We start from the raw sequence: 14,703 nt of genomic DNA, 5'->3' as shown, positions 1-14,703 counted from the left end.
CGATCAACCGTAATAATAGTTGGCTTCACACTACAAGCTAAGTTAGTTTCAAGTAGGCACTTGATTCAAGTGCACTTGAAAATCTCAAGTCGCACTTTAGAAAACTTGGCTTCACACCTGGTGACAAAGTATACACTTGAAGCACAAGCTGTCAATCATCTTTCGCGGTAAAATCAGAAATGCGATTGCTCGCCGGGAAATCATGGAGCCTTTGCAACGGAAAAACGTTTTATGTTGTTTACTCTTTATTTTGTCTTTAATTTTAACCCAGAGAGCTTTAACATTGCAAGAAATGCATAGGTTCCTTATTGTTTACGAGAACTTTGCGACAACACAAAAAAACAGGCGACATCTTCTGTATTTGTCGAGAATGGTTCAGCAACGTGGTTTTCGGCAAAGAAATCGCCACAGGGTTTGGGCATGGCCTCGTCCACAAAATTGGTTTAGACTGCTTTTAGCTAACCGCGACATGGATCCACTTTGGAAAATGCATTTCCGCGTGACTCGTCCAACGTTCAACGCTTTGTGTGATTTGGTACGCGGAGACCTACAGAAGCAGCACACAAGAATGCGTTCACCTGTTAGCGTCGAGGAAAGAGTTGGCGTAGGGCTCTGGAGGCTAGCAACAGTGGATAGCTTCAAAAGCTGTGGACTGCAATTTGGACTTGGGATGTCTACTGCTAAAACTATCTGTTCCGAATTCGAACTTTCCCTTTTACGACGAAAAGATCAGTTTATCAAGTTTCCACTAACGGGGCAAGAGTTAAAGGAACTGATGGGCGAGTTTGAAGAGGAATACAAGATTCCGCAAATAGTTGGCGCCATAGACGGTTGTCACATCGAAATAAACGCACCTCCAGATAACCATGAGGACTACTTCAATAGGAAGCAGCATTACAGTGTTAATTTACAGGCCATAGTTAACTGTAGTTTGAAATTCATTCATGTTAGCTTCGGGTATCCTGGAAGCATACATGATGCCAGGGTATTGAGATTAAGTGGCCTCTTTGATTTAGGAGAAAACGAACAAATTTTAACATCACCAAAGAAAATTGTCAGTGGTACAGAAATCCCCCCTCTAATTATAGGAGACAGCGCTTATCCACTTTTGAAGTGGCTTGTCAAACCGTATCCTGATAGAGGGAATCTTACACCAGATGAACGTGAATTTAACAAAAAGCTAAGTGCTGCAAGGTCTGTTGTTGAAAGAGCATTTGGCATGCTCAAGGGACGCTGGCGGTTGCTGTTAAAGAAAGTTGAGCAACAAACCAGAACACTCACTAAAACTGTTCTTGCTGCATGTGTTTTACATAACATCTGTGTCGATCACGGTGACTTGTATGATTGCAGCGATAGCGATTCAGATGACAGCGATTCCGAAGATGAAAACGAAGGGTCATTACGGGAGGGAGGTGCTGAAGTAAGAGAAGCGCTAAAGAACTTTGTGTGGGATAACTTGTAATATCACTTGAGTGTGTTGAATTTACTAATAACTGAGTTATCCCGTAAAAACATAAAAATTGTTTGTCTTTTTTCGGAGGGAAATGAAAACAAAAATAGAAACAAGTTTGATTTGTTTGTTGTTTAATTCATTGACTTTGTTGGGTTTCCTTCCCCACGACCGCGTTTCCGCGTCTTTTACAACTTGTGTTATGAAACAACTGCTGAAAATGGTTTAAAACTGGAACAAGCAGGAAAAGTGCATACTAGTAATTTATTAAAAGTTGAGGCTTATCAAATGTCAACAGATGAGCAATTATAATGACGGAAACTCAGTCCTGTCCGTTTATAAGCAGGAGCTTAATTTTAGGATGAATTTAGAAAACAACGGAAAAGTTAAAATGACAAATTCTCAGAAAAAACGTAAACAGTTCAGGAACAAACGTTCATTGGCTCTATTTCTTCATCAATTCCTTCATTATATCTTTAAATCCGGATAAAAGAGACGCTGTTTGTTCCATTTGCATCTTCTGGTTCTCTTCGAACATTTTCATTGACTTTTCAAACCTTTCATTTTCTAGTTGGAGACTTTTCTCCCACATTTCTTTGAACCCTGCACTCCAGTCATCTGTGCCTTTAGCTTCTTCACTTTTTCCTCGTTTCTTCTTCCGTGATTCCTTTCCATGCCCTTGGTTTATGCCACGTTTCACGCCAGCACTTGTTGAAGGCCTGTCCTCGTTTACCGAGCTAGCGGCACTTGCGGCACTGGAAGAAATGAGTTGTGGAGTACTGCTGGCAACAGACGATTTTGGAATGAAAGAAGAACTCTCAATTTCCATCTTGGCGGGATCTACGCTGTCACGGTAGCCCATAGTTTGGTCAAAAATACTGTAATAGGGAAAGTTCTCCTTGATTTTATTCAGGCCTTCTTCGCCAGTTTTGCTTGCCTTGAGTTTTAGCTGCTTGAATTCATATTCTAAATTTTGCTGTCTCTTCTTAACTTGTGGCAAAGTACGTTCGCTTCCATCACAGCTGCGTTTGAATTCCTCGAAAATCTCGTTCCAAATCGCAGTACGCGCTTTGTTGGAGGCTCCTTTCAGTCTTTCAAACCGAGGAGCCCACGCATGAAGAAGATGTTTCGACTCCTGCACGGACCAATCCGCAGCTTTGGGTTTTTCTTTCTGTTTTTCTTTTCCTTTGGATGATTCGGAGGCTGTTGTGTTTGTACCAGTCAGTGCGGGAAACTGTACTTGTTGCAGGAGTTGTTGCTGTGCAAATAAATGACCAGGTTGGAAAAGTTGCTGGTTTTGCAGAACCGCATTTGTTGCTGGATGAACTGAAAATCGATGATTCAGGCCGTCTCTAAAGATGAAATTTAAATGAGATCGTGAGATTAACTATTTGTATCGGCTTTTCCTTCTTTTTTTATGTTTACTTACAAAAAAAGCTGTTCCATGGAGTCCTCGGCGTATCTCCTGGCGTATCTCCAGCCATCCATTTTGATTTTTTTCGGATTGATTTTAGTTCACGGCAAAATGTTTATCTGTCCTGGCACCGCAGCACGTGGCTTTCAATTGGTTTCCCTTTCCCTATTGGTCAAGTACGTTCTCAAGTGTGGTGTTGGCCATACTTGGCGGCGTACTTCGGCTTCTTTGAACTGCGAAAGTTTCCATGGTCACTAAGTAAAGTTCAAGTTGGTAGGTTTTACCCCTTCACACTCAAAGTAGGTTCCAAGTGCACTTAGATTATACTTACAAGCTCTAGTGTGAAGCCCCCAAATATTCTTATTCGGAGCAATCTGGTAAACAAAGACAACAAAAGACTGTTTTTACTGTTTAATCCCCGACAAAGCTCAACTTAATTAACATAATAGCTTAAGTAACGGTGCGTGAATCGAAACACGCGTCTGATGTCTGATGTCTGATTTCATCTGTTATAACCAACAAAATCACATAATCTCGATCAAATTCATCCAAAATAGAATCACTGAAAATGTATGATTACTACTGAAACTCACAATTCGTGAATAATGTGCTTGGCAGTAATCGCTTTTTCATACGCTTACGGACAATGAAAATAGACTACTGTATACAAATGAATGAACAAGCTAACTCCCGGTTATCTTCGAGAATGATTTCAACACCGTTCAAAAAGTCACCAAAGGAACAGCAGGCAAAATAATAATGACCTCACACTGCCAAAGTGTAGGCCTGCGAAAGGCCAAAGGGCTTTCACCTTCGGTGGAGCAAAAAAAAAATCTACAATCATTTATTGAAGCATATCAGAAACACGGGAAAACTTAGCGATTTTTTTAAAAAAAGACTTTTTAAGAATTTTTTAATTCATCGTTTTTTTTCTTTCTCTCTATATTATCATCCAAATGTAAATAGTTTTCATTATTGTTATTATTATTTTTATTTTCATGTATGACAGAAAAACCCCCCAAGGGGAGCTATACAATAAAGTATGTATGTAATATACTATATGATGTCATGTATCCAAAAATAACTTCAAAAACCTGTCAAACCGGTGATACCGCCCATGACTTAGAGCTGTCCCGAAGTTGCTCGGCAACTTTTGAGCAACTTTTCGGATTTGGAGCAACTTTTAGTCCTTCGAGCAACTTTTCGGATTTCGAGCATTTTTTCCTTTTTGAATAACTTTCTCGCCCTTTTAAGGCAATTTGTAACTAAAATTTGTCTAAAAACCACCCATTAAAGTTCTAATTTAAACTTTTATGTATGATTCGGCCATTTCTGCGTAAAACACAGTGAAAATACCGGTCCCCTGGGCTGCCTGTGGTAGCAGACGAAAGTGGTCAGCGGTTGAGAGAGACTCAGTCTTACAATATTGATGAGTCAGTGTAATATAATTATGTATTGATATCTATGTAAAGCGAAATTTATTAATTAAATCGTTATTTGAGTTGTAAATCAATCTCTTACACCCAAAAATAGAAAGCAACTTTTGAGAAACTTTTGGATTTTGGGTCAACTTTTGAGCAACTTTTTTGAAAAATTGGAGCAACTTTTTGAGAAAATTGGAGCAACTTAGGGACAGCCCTACCATGACTGCCATAAGTTAAAAATAGAGCATGACATCATTGATCAACCTGTCAAACCAGTTCATAACCTGTTGGTAAGGCTAAAATAAAATATGACGTCATCCTATAATGAGCGATCAAGACAATAGGCCATGACGTCATCGGCGTTAATTTATGCCCCTTCAAGTAAATGAGATTCCCCCTCGAAAAGGGGGACTAACTGGTGCGCCCTAGACTACTTACCTTCTTAAGGTGATGAACGTCCAGAGACGAAGAAACGAAGAAAAACATGGGTCGATTGGTTAGACAGAAGCGTGCTCGATGGGAGTCATCGAAGAGTTCAGTAATATGCTCGAAGTATTTTCTACCCAACGATTTTGTACGTAATTACACATGCACAAAGGATCAAGAATCGGAGCAACTAAACAATACAGAGACACATTTCGATAGGTATAACTCAGTGAGGTAGCTCGTTAATTGTGGTCGGAGTGTAAAGAACGAGTCGGGTTTATAAGTTAGTGTCTCGACGGCTCGGCGGGTTGCCAGTGTCAGAGTGAAAAGAACAAGTAAAGTTTATAATTTAATGGCTTGGTGTCTCGCCGGTCGTCGTCAGACTTCAAAGAACGAGTTCGAGCGAGACAGCTTCGGAATTACCGCTTTCGCGACAGAATCCAATAGAAATCCATATGAAAATTAGCCATGCAGAATTTTTCGTGTTGAGCCAATGACGTAACTTCTTGTAATTTGAGCCTTAACTTCCGGAACAAGGCCAAGTAATGGCGGCCGTGAAATCTCGAATAAAAAGCTAAAAAAAAATACTTCCAATCACCGTAAAGGATTGAAATTTGGTAACATGAGTAAGAAGGTCATATTCTACACGAAAATGCAAAAAGATGGAAAATGAAATTTTCTTTCCAGTGGCACTTTAAGATTACTGTTTATCTTTAATATACAACAATAGAATCAAAATCTTCGGATAAAAATTATTTAATTAATGTTGAGGGCTGCCGGCTGTAACTGGTCGACTGTTCCGCCGGGTCGCTCAAAGGAACGAATGCAGAAAAACGAACCAAACTCTCGACTTTCGTTCGCCGAGAATTTAGCACAAAGGAGTACAAAAACCTCGAACGCTTTGGAGAGTAAATATTTCTTATAGGTGCAGAGATTGAAATAAATCGGAGCGACTGAAACGAAATTAACCAGTCCGATTTGCCTGGTCTGATTTGTTTTGAATACGCCAGGACTTTCATCCCAGCGTGAATATTCTGGTAAACCAATCAGATCGCAAGACTAAACAATAGAAGCGCTTGTAAACAATAATAAACGGCCGCAAAGCCGAATGGGTGAAACTGGGCCTTTAATAAAACTCTTTTAAAAACATTGCCCTGAATTTTTCGTCTCCAGTCAACGACTCCGGGCTTCCATACAACAAAGCAACCCCCCTTCCCTCCCCAGCTTTCCATACAATATCTCTTGATCTTCGGTCTTCCTTTCCCCTTTGAAAGCAGTCTCAATTTCCTGCACCGAGGTAATTTACCTGGTCCTCAACAATCGACAAGAGAGGTGAAATCACAACAACCAACAGATAATTGTCCGAAAACATCTCTTTTTCTCACAATTTTACGATAATGAATTTAAGTTCAGCTTTTAACTGGACTACAGGAAATAAAGGCAAGCTTTCTTTCAACGCTTGATGGAGATCTTCCTCAAATTTAGCATTCCCTGTAACCTTGGTCATTAATTCGTAAGCTAAGGGAGTTTAGGTTTCGCGCGAAAAGAAGAAAGTGCGTACACTTAATACACTGTAGCTGGCTGGTCGTTCCCAAGCTTGATCGATATAGTTATGTGGCCCGTGCAACGGGGATTCACACACCGTGGAAAGCATCAGACGTATCAACATATTAGCTTAGAAATATCGTAAAGTATCATTGTTTACTAGACTAGCTATATATACAACCCTGGAGAAATAGCGTATTAGCTGTAAAAATTTACGACACTACGATACCTTCGATAAGTTCTCCTTGCAAATTTCTTGGTGAGTGTTCATTTACTCGTGGTCGATTTCCTCGACTTCACTAATGATTTTTTTTTCTGAAACTCTCGTCGACAACCTTCCCGTTGAAAGGCCCACGCAACTGTAGCGATCGATGAGGAAAACAACCTCGTGTAAGAAGGCGCCAGAGTCGCCCGGCTGGTCCTCTTTGCTGATTATTTTTCTGGCCAATCGAAATTGGGGAATTCAAATGGTTCTGGAACTGGTTCGGTAAGAGTAATTGCCCCGGGGCTCTCCCGTTGTTAAAGTAAACTTTCGCCTACGAAAATCCCTGCTAACCGACTAAGTGCCTCTGGGTGACCGAGGATGGACCAAAGCACGCGCAAAATTAATGTAAACACCCGAGAATCTTACCATTTCTTGATTGCTACATTGCCCCGTAATCAGTCCTTAAGAATACGTTCGAGATCTTCGTTAGCCTTCATTTCCCCTTGGTATTTCGCTGTCCTTTTTTTGTCCGCTAGAGGGTCGTTAGCATAAGCAGAAGCTTCGTCATCGCTAGATTCGCTCGAGGTTTGTGGTGATCTCTGTGGTGATAAACGGGATAAATCCTGACCGGCTTCCATTTCTTTTAATCGAGTAAACCGATTTCTAAGTTATCTGGGTCAAAGCTCGCCTTCAAATGCGATGACGTGGATGGCATTGTCAATTTAAGTAGCATTCCGATAGCTATGGAGCCTATATCGAACTGATTTAAATAAATAAAATAAATAAATAAAATTAAATGGGAATTTCAGTGGAATCCACGGGGTGGCTCTTCTCTCCACTGTTTCCAGGTCGAATTGGAATTTGGAAATGTTGGTTTTTGTGGAGGGAGGAAAACCGGAGTACCCGGAGAAAAACCCTCGGAGCAGGGACGAGAACCAACAACAAACTCAACCCACATATGACGCCGAGTCCGGGAATCGAACCCGGGCCACATTGGTGGGAGGCGAGTGCTCTCACCACTGCGCCATCCCTGCTCCCTACTGATTTTGTTACAGAAAGCATTTGACAGCTTGAAAATAAAGAGAACTGACTCAGAATCGCTTGCGCGTCGTGAACCATTCGGAACTCGACTTTAAATATGACAAAAAGCGAAGATTCAACCAAATTAAATTTTTTTTCGCAGATATACTCACCAAAATATGAAAATTAGTTTTGGAGAAAAAAAACTTTAGGACCTAGGAGCACGTTAAGTTTAAATAAAAGGAAATCAGAACATCATTTGCTGATTTGTAGTCCTTCAGGTGAAAAATAAATGAACTGTACTAAAACAAGTGTTTCTCCGTAAAATATTCTATTTCTGATATGTAATTAAAGTGGAAGAAAAAAATAACGTATCGATTACAACGCTTAAGTTTTAATTTAGCGGTGCCAACGCACCAAAGCTATACACTAATTAGTTTATACGCGTTTTGCTATATTAAAATTGGATTGATATTAATTGCTTTTTTTTAATTCACTGAAAATTAGAGCAATCACTTCTAGTTAAAAAAGATATTTCACTCAGTTTTTCTCTTTCCTTTAACCTTAATATAATGCTTATTTAAAAATAAATGTGTTCGTAATCCAACAGAATGTGATATGCGAGTAATGATTTTGAGATAGAAAATGTTTTTTTCTAATTTTTATTTCACTCAGCTTTTCTCTTCCCTTCAACCTTAATATGATGCTTATTTAAAAATAAATGTCTACGTAATCCAACAGGATGCGGTGCCGTTGTCAACAACGTACTGAGAAGTCCCGGATATCCAAACAACTATCCAAACAACATGGAATGTGTTTATCGAGTTTATATTCCACATGGCCTGGCTGTAAAGATTCACTTTTCTTATTTTACCCTGGAGAGTGGTTCATCTTGCAGGTACAAACTATCGAATCAGTGTTTAGAGTATACATTGCTTAACTTCATTGAATGATTATGCATCAGTCAATTCCAGCGGTGCCCATCCTCCCCCTCCCGGGCAACCCCGGGGCATTTGCTCACGTTGTCAGTCCCGGCGGTGGGGCATTCGTAATTTTATCGCGGCCAGGGGACTGGGCATTTGCCTACCCCGGGGCGACCCCCGGGCATTTGACACACGTGTTTTCGAAAGTGCCATGGAGGAATTCATCGGCAAAGACGAGGCGTTTGTTGAGGATTGGCTAGTCTGTCAGGGTCTACGCAAACTTGTGGATGTTTTTAAAGGTATGTTTTTCTAATTTTAGATATTTCTTCATTAGTTGTAAGCATATAAATATAAAAAGCAACAACTTGAACTATATTTTGTTTATCACATATCGAGAAATGGGAAACAATCAACGTGAACACGACTACAGCTGTATTTCGCATTCAAAACATGCGTAGCATTTTTTAAATTCACGAAAGTCAACCTGGAGTGCACTTTAAAATACTTTAGGTTTGAGAATTCATATGATGCGATCTTTAAGACAGATCTTGCGAGCTTAAAATGCAGTGCATCATATTAAAAAAACGAAGCCTGCGAATACAGGCGCCGATCATCGCTCACGGCAGGAAGGACGTCCGCCGCAATCCTAGCGCGGTTTACTAAATAAAAGTATTAAATTTTCCAAAAGCTCCCTAACTTTTTGTTGTTAAAAGGCTCTGACTAGTTTTTAAAGCAATAAGAATTATTTTCATTGTATTCGTAGTGCTGTTTCATAGCAATATGCCACTTTTTAATAATAATAAAAAAACTGCAGTGGTGTTGGAAGGCGACGATCCTAGGTGCGGGGCATTTGCCCTCTTCCTTCATCCCCACCCCGGGCCATTTAGACAGCTTATGTGTCCCCACCCCGGGGAATTTGCCCATTTTTTTTTTTAAATGCTAATGCCCGGCGGTTATCCCGGGGGGGGGGGGAGGGGAGGGGCACTGCTGGAATTGACTGACGCATTATGGGCGGTATTGATTCTTCCCTTGTTTTGTCTACATTTGCTGTGATTGATGAATGGTATGTACTACTGAAAAAAAAAAAAAAAAGTGAGTGAGACATCGCAAAGAACAAAGTTACCAGTTAGTCTCATTACACTAAAATGACCTACTTTTGTCTCTAGACTCATTAACCTGTTCTTTGCTTGTTTTTGTTGTTTTTTGCTCACGTTGTTGTTGTTTTAATCTGCAGATAAGAATCAAATTAATAACTAGACTGCCTTGTCAGTTATTGTCATGAAACACATTTGAAAAACTAGCCTCGCATGTATGTGATCTGCTTTATTTTTTTTCTTCGCGTCTTTCTGTACTTCATGCTGGCCTGATTATCGGGTGTTTTTGAACTTTTACTTTTTTTTTTCTACAAAATGAATAAGTAAGCTATGTGTAAGATTTGTTTGTTTAAGTCGTTGTATTTGCATTACTTATCATTAGGCCATAGATTACTTAAGGAATGTCTTGGGTAACCTTGTGGACTTGTCATTATATAGTTTAAGTAATGTTAAAAAAAGAACAGAGTGTTTTATCGGGTTTAAAACCACGAGGCGCAGCCGAGTGGTTTTAGACCCGAGAAAACATATGCTGCGAGTTTTTTGAACAGCTTCAAAAACATTCCTGGAAAAGCGTGTGTCAATAGTTTTCACAACAATTATGCTTTTGTGAACATTGGAAATTGGCGAACGAGAAAAACTGCATACTAATGAGGAGTGTTTTATCAGCTGATAAAACACCGCATACTTATAAGGAGGGGGTTTAACGAAATAAAGTCACTCCACGTGGTGTATTATCGACCATTTGATAGATCAATGGGCCTATGAAGTATAAATGAGTTTTTAAAGTAGGTTATTGTAAAGTTTGCAGTACTTTAATGTTTATATGTCGAGTTCATTGTTAGTTATTGGCCGTGTTCCTTTAACTCAGGAAACATTTAATAATGTCTGGATTTTGTCTCATCTTATCTTGTCAAGTTGTGTTAGCTCACGTCATTTAAGCTTATGTTATCTCATCATAAATAAACTAAACAAATACGTTTATCTTGTTTGCAGCTATGACTACCTGAGGATTTCCAATGATAACAACTATATCGTAGGAATATACTGTTGGGTGCAGTCTGGATTGAATATCAGTTTCACTGGACGTTATGCTGTGCTTACCTTTCACTCAGACGGCTATGTCACGCGCAGAGGATACAAGTTAGATTTCTCCTTTGTTTCTCCCGGTTAGTAGAAAGAGTCGGACGAAATACTCTCCAAAGTAAATGTCAATTTGCTATTCAGGGATTGTCTGTTATCATAAATTATAGTTCACGGATTATAATTACGTGTAACTATGTGACAAAAAAAATCGTCAAGTGGTAAAAAAATGAGCGCGCGGTTATTTAGCAAATACACCCCTCAGGTGGTTGCCATATTGGACGATATTGTCCGAGGCAAAAGATTGTACGAAAAATGCACAGTTGGCCGAGAAACGAAGGTTTAAGGGCAACTGTGAAATTTCGAGGACAATCGTTAACTGGTTATTCCAAACCTTCTCGGACCGCTTTTATTTATTTATCTATTTTTTCGGACCGCTTTTATAGAAACCCTAAAGACGTTAACTATATATTAATGTAAAGCTATTAAGCTGTAAAATCTGAAAATAACGCTGTCGATTTTGTAGGCGATCAAAGCACTGAAACCCAAAACTGTCAGTGTGTGCTTTGACTGCATCAACTACCAGCTCTCACATTAATGCACATATCGCAACAAGCTAGACTATATCCTTCAGGAGATAATGGGCTAACAAAGCGTGTCAGGCTTTCTCGATCTGCCCACTGTGTACTAATGCCCCATTTACACAAAGGCTTAAACAAGTTTAAAAGCTGTTTAGTTAAACACAGTTTAAAATTGTTTCCTTCATAAAAGCTGCTTTCGGATTTTTGTCGACTACAGATTTAGCCTAAATGAAAGCATAAGTTAAAGTTTATTTGAATCTTATGTCAAAGCCAATGGTTCAGCTTTCTGTTACCAATTTTCATTTTGTTAAACCTGGTTTAATTAAACACGTTTTGTTGGTGTGAATGGGGCTTTATTGTAAAGTTTAATAATTGAATATTTATCAACGAGTCCCACGCGCTAAGAAGACGCAATAAAGCTTTTTCAATTTTCGCAAGAGCCTGAATCAGTGACTTAGGTGCATTAATGTGTGACGAACATCTTGCCGGCCAAATTTCGTTTAAATCTGGAAAATATATCATCCCTATTATATTTTAATTGAGGGAATACTCGTAGAAATAAGCCCCCCGGGGTAGTCAATCGATAATATCGATAATCGATAGCATTCGATAACAATCGATAAAAATTGATTAATTTTTTCGAAATTCGATAAAAATCGATAAAAGATTTCGTTGTGAGTAATCGATAATTATCGATTTTTGAATCAGGGCTATCGATTTTATCGATAAATATCGAATTTATCGAAACTGAATTATCGTTCCAATTTTCGAAACGGCAACACCGAAAGATATTAGAGAACTGATAACAACTTTCCTGATCGTTAAACGATAAAAATTGCTTCATCTTTTAACAGACGTTTAGTATTACTCAGGGTGTATTGTATTTGAAATCCGATATAGATCCCTGGTTGATTATTCCACTGTTTTATTTATTTGCTAATGTAACACAATCGCACGCTCGTTGCTCTTTCACCCAGTCTTTAAAGGGACAGATTTTCGTGATTTTTTGAGTAAATAGTTTACGTTTCTAATCGAACCCAGTAAATCGAGCAATAAAATCAGGAAGAAAATCATAATGCAGTCTCTTTAGTCTCTTGTACAGTGCTTGACAACAAATCATTTCATTGCCGCTTTTGAAATCTACAGTTAAAGAGTCACAATCAAACGCTCCCTCAACGAAAACAGGATAATTTTTATCGATTCAATGAAGATCGATGAATCCGATAAAATTGATAACATTAACACTTCGTCGGCGTGTGAGTATCGAATTTTATCAATTGACCGATAAAATCGATATCGTTTAAGTTCAATTTATCGATAGATATCGATTTATCGAATGATTTTCCGATATCAATTTTTATCGATTGACTACCCCGGGTAAGCCCTGAGTTTTCGGCCTCTAGAGATTTGCACAGTTTTCGGACACCATTGCAGCAGATGTCAACGAGGTCATGCCGCCGACCAATGGAAAACAACACAGGAAATCCCTACAGAGACTCATCTTCCATCTGTGAAGTTGAAGGTTGTTCGAACCAGAAGCCCTGTTTACTCTCTGTTTGAGTTTTCTTTTTCTGATCGCTATATTTGCGTTTTTATTTACTTTTGCAATCAAGGTTGTGTCCAAGCTTTTCCTTTATAGAACGTTTCATGGAGAAAAGACTCCTCCTATCTTCGCGAGACTTTTTCACAAGTATGTCACTCGAATCTATAAAAAAAAAATTGCTAATAAGCCACAAAAAAGCCTGAAGATGGGCTCGTTATGTCACTTCGATGGCAAATTAACTTTTTATAACAGTTTCTTTAAGATTATCTCGCACAGATTTTAAGATTAATTTTTTTCTGCTTTCAGAAATTGTTAAATTAGCAAATTAATTTTTATGCTAAATATTTATAATTAACAACTTGTATTGCGCCTTTTAACATATAATGACCAAAGGCGCGTTACAGTATCGAAATTAAACTAGGTATGATAAATTAGAGTTATACTTGGCATCAAAAGCTAACTTAAAAAAAAAAAGTTTTCAGTAAGGATTTAAAACGACGCAATGATCTAGATTCTGTATGGCAAGAGGTAAAGCATTCCACAGTGTGGGAGCCGAGGCGACAAAAGACCTACCACCAAATTATAATCGCTACATTTTTCTAGGAGGGAATTTTCGTAAAATTACATCATTTGAGCGTGAGTGACAGGCAGATTGTTTAATTGTTGGTATTAAATTACTGATATATTGAGGTGACCGACCAAGCAAAGTCTCATCACAAAGCTCAGAACGTTCTAGAATTACGTAATGTAATTTCCCAAAATAGCTATGAGGAACACTATAAGAACAGAAAACGAAACAGTTTTGTCGTTATATTATTCGCAGCCTTATTGTCGCCGCTTAAGTATAAGTAAGGGTTAGACAATTAACGCGAGTGTTCTATGGGATATAGTGCCTCGAGCATACATAGAAGGCCATGTGTGCGTAGCCCGAGTGGTACTTTTTGGTCAGCGGGTAGACGCCAGGAGTGACTCTGGAGAGTTCAAAAAAAATTTTTTTTTTGATTGGCTGCTCTGTTTCAGCCTCGTAACGATTTCCATTGTTTTACCGCAGAAATCCTGCGATAATAAAATTCCAGTACCCCAGAGTCTCTCCTATTGACCAACCGCTGGCCAAAGAGCCTGAGGACTCTGGGTACGAGATTGATGCGTTCATTGTCTAATCGTGAACATGGTCAAACCATATTTTATGCAGATTCTATTGATGAGCGTATTTTAATTTTGTCATTCACACTTAGGAATCAAGTTGTTATTTTTTTTTTTTTTGGCTGTCGCTGTAATGTTGGTAGAATTTTATGAATAACAATGCTTTTCTATCTTTGGACCTTTGCTTATTCTTTGTTGTTTTGATGGCTCATTTGCTCCGGCAATGAGCCAGTGTACAGATCTCGAGGAAACTGAGGCCGTCCTTGCCACTCAAGAGTTACTTGTTTATGAGAGCGTAGACATATCCGAGTGCTTGGGGGATAAATTTCGATAAAAGTGCATGTTTCCAAAAGCCTACCACAGTGAACAAAATTGAGCAAAGAGAAAGAGACAGAATTTAAAAACGTCTATCGAGTAATCGTTTATCGAGTCTGAGATGAATACCGAAACACACAAATTAAAATCCTTAGAGATGAGTATAGGTCCGTTCCCGTTGATTTGGGCACCACCCCTGTGGAACAGGTAAATTACTTGATTACAAAATTCATATTGAAAGTCATGAGAGGTGATGGCAAGCCGTACCCTTACCCGTGCTCTATATACTCATTAGTATGCTTTATATAGAGCATACTAATGAGTAGTCATTTTACCCCACAATTTCCCTTTGCTTCAAAGTCCCCGACTCTTTACATTATTTAAGACAGTTTGTGGGATATAGAGCACACAAATACTGGGCACTGATTGGCTGAGTGGATGTGAACATGTTCTTAAGAGAAGTTAGAGCTTAACAGTGGATCGAAAAAAATCGTCATGAAATCGCAGGATCGTGCAGTGCACGTGGTAATAAAACAAGGC

The 14,703-nt window shown here is 38.9% G+C and overlaps 2 protein-coding genes across 2 annotated transcripts in view; both read left to right on the top strand.

The window, feature by feature from the left end:
• The window catches only part of LOC146475584 (uncharacterized), an 873,425-nt gene that overhangs the window by 725,960 nt on the left and 132,762 nt on the right, over window positions 1-14,703 (top strand). The window contains exons 15-16 of the mRNA XM_085116063.1: window positions 8,226-8,382; window positions 10,495-10,667. Of these exons, the coding sequence (XP_084972189.1) occupies window positions 8,226-8,382; window positions 10,495-10,667 (330 nt within the window). The remainder of the gene's footprint in view (window positions 1-8,225; window positions 8,383-10,494; window positions 10,668-14,703) is intronic.
• LOC146475586 (uncharacterized) lies at window positions 17-1,462 on the top strand. The gene is made up of 2 exons (XM_085116046.1): window positions 17-654; window positions 730-1,462. Exons 1-2 carry the CDS (start codon window positions 203-205, stop codon window positions 1,460-1,462), a joined length of 1,185 nt encoding a protein of 394 aa, XP_084972172.1. The 5' UTR covers window positions 17-202.

Source organism: Pavona decussata, unplaced genomic scaffold (assembly GCF_977016875.1).
Source record: "Pavona decussata unplaced genomic scaffold, jaPavDecu1.1 SCAFFOLD_84, whole genome shotgun sequence".
Lineage (NCBI taxonomy): Eukaryota > Metazoa > Cnidaria > Anthozoa > Scleractinia > Agariciidae > Pavona > Pavona decussata.
Note: the sequence above shows the minus strand (reverse complement) of the source record. Positions and strands in the feature narration are given on the sequence as shown.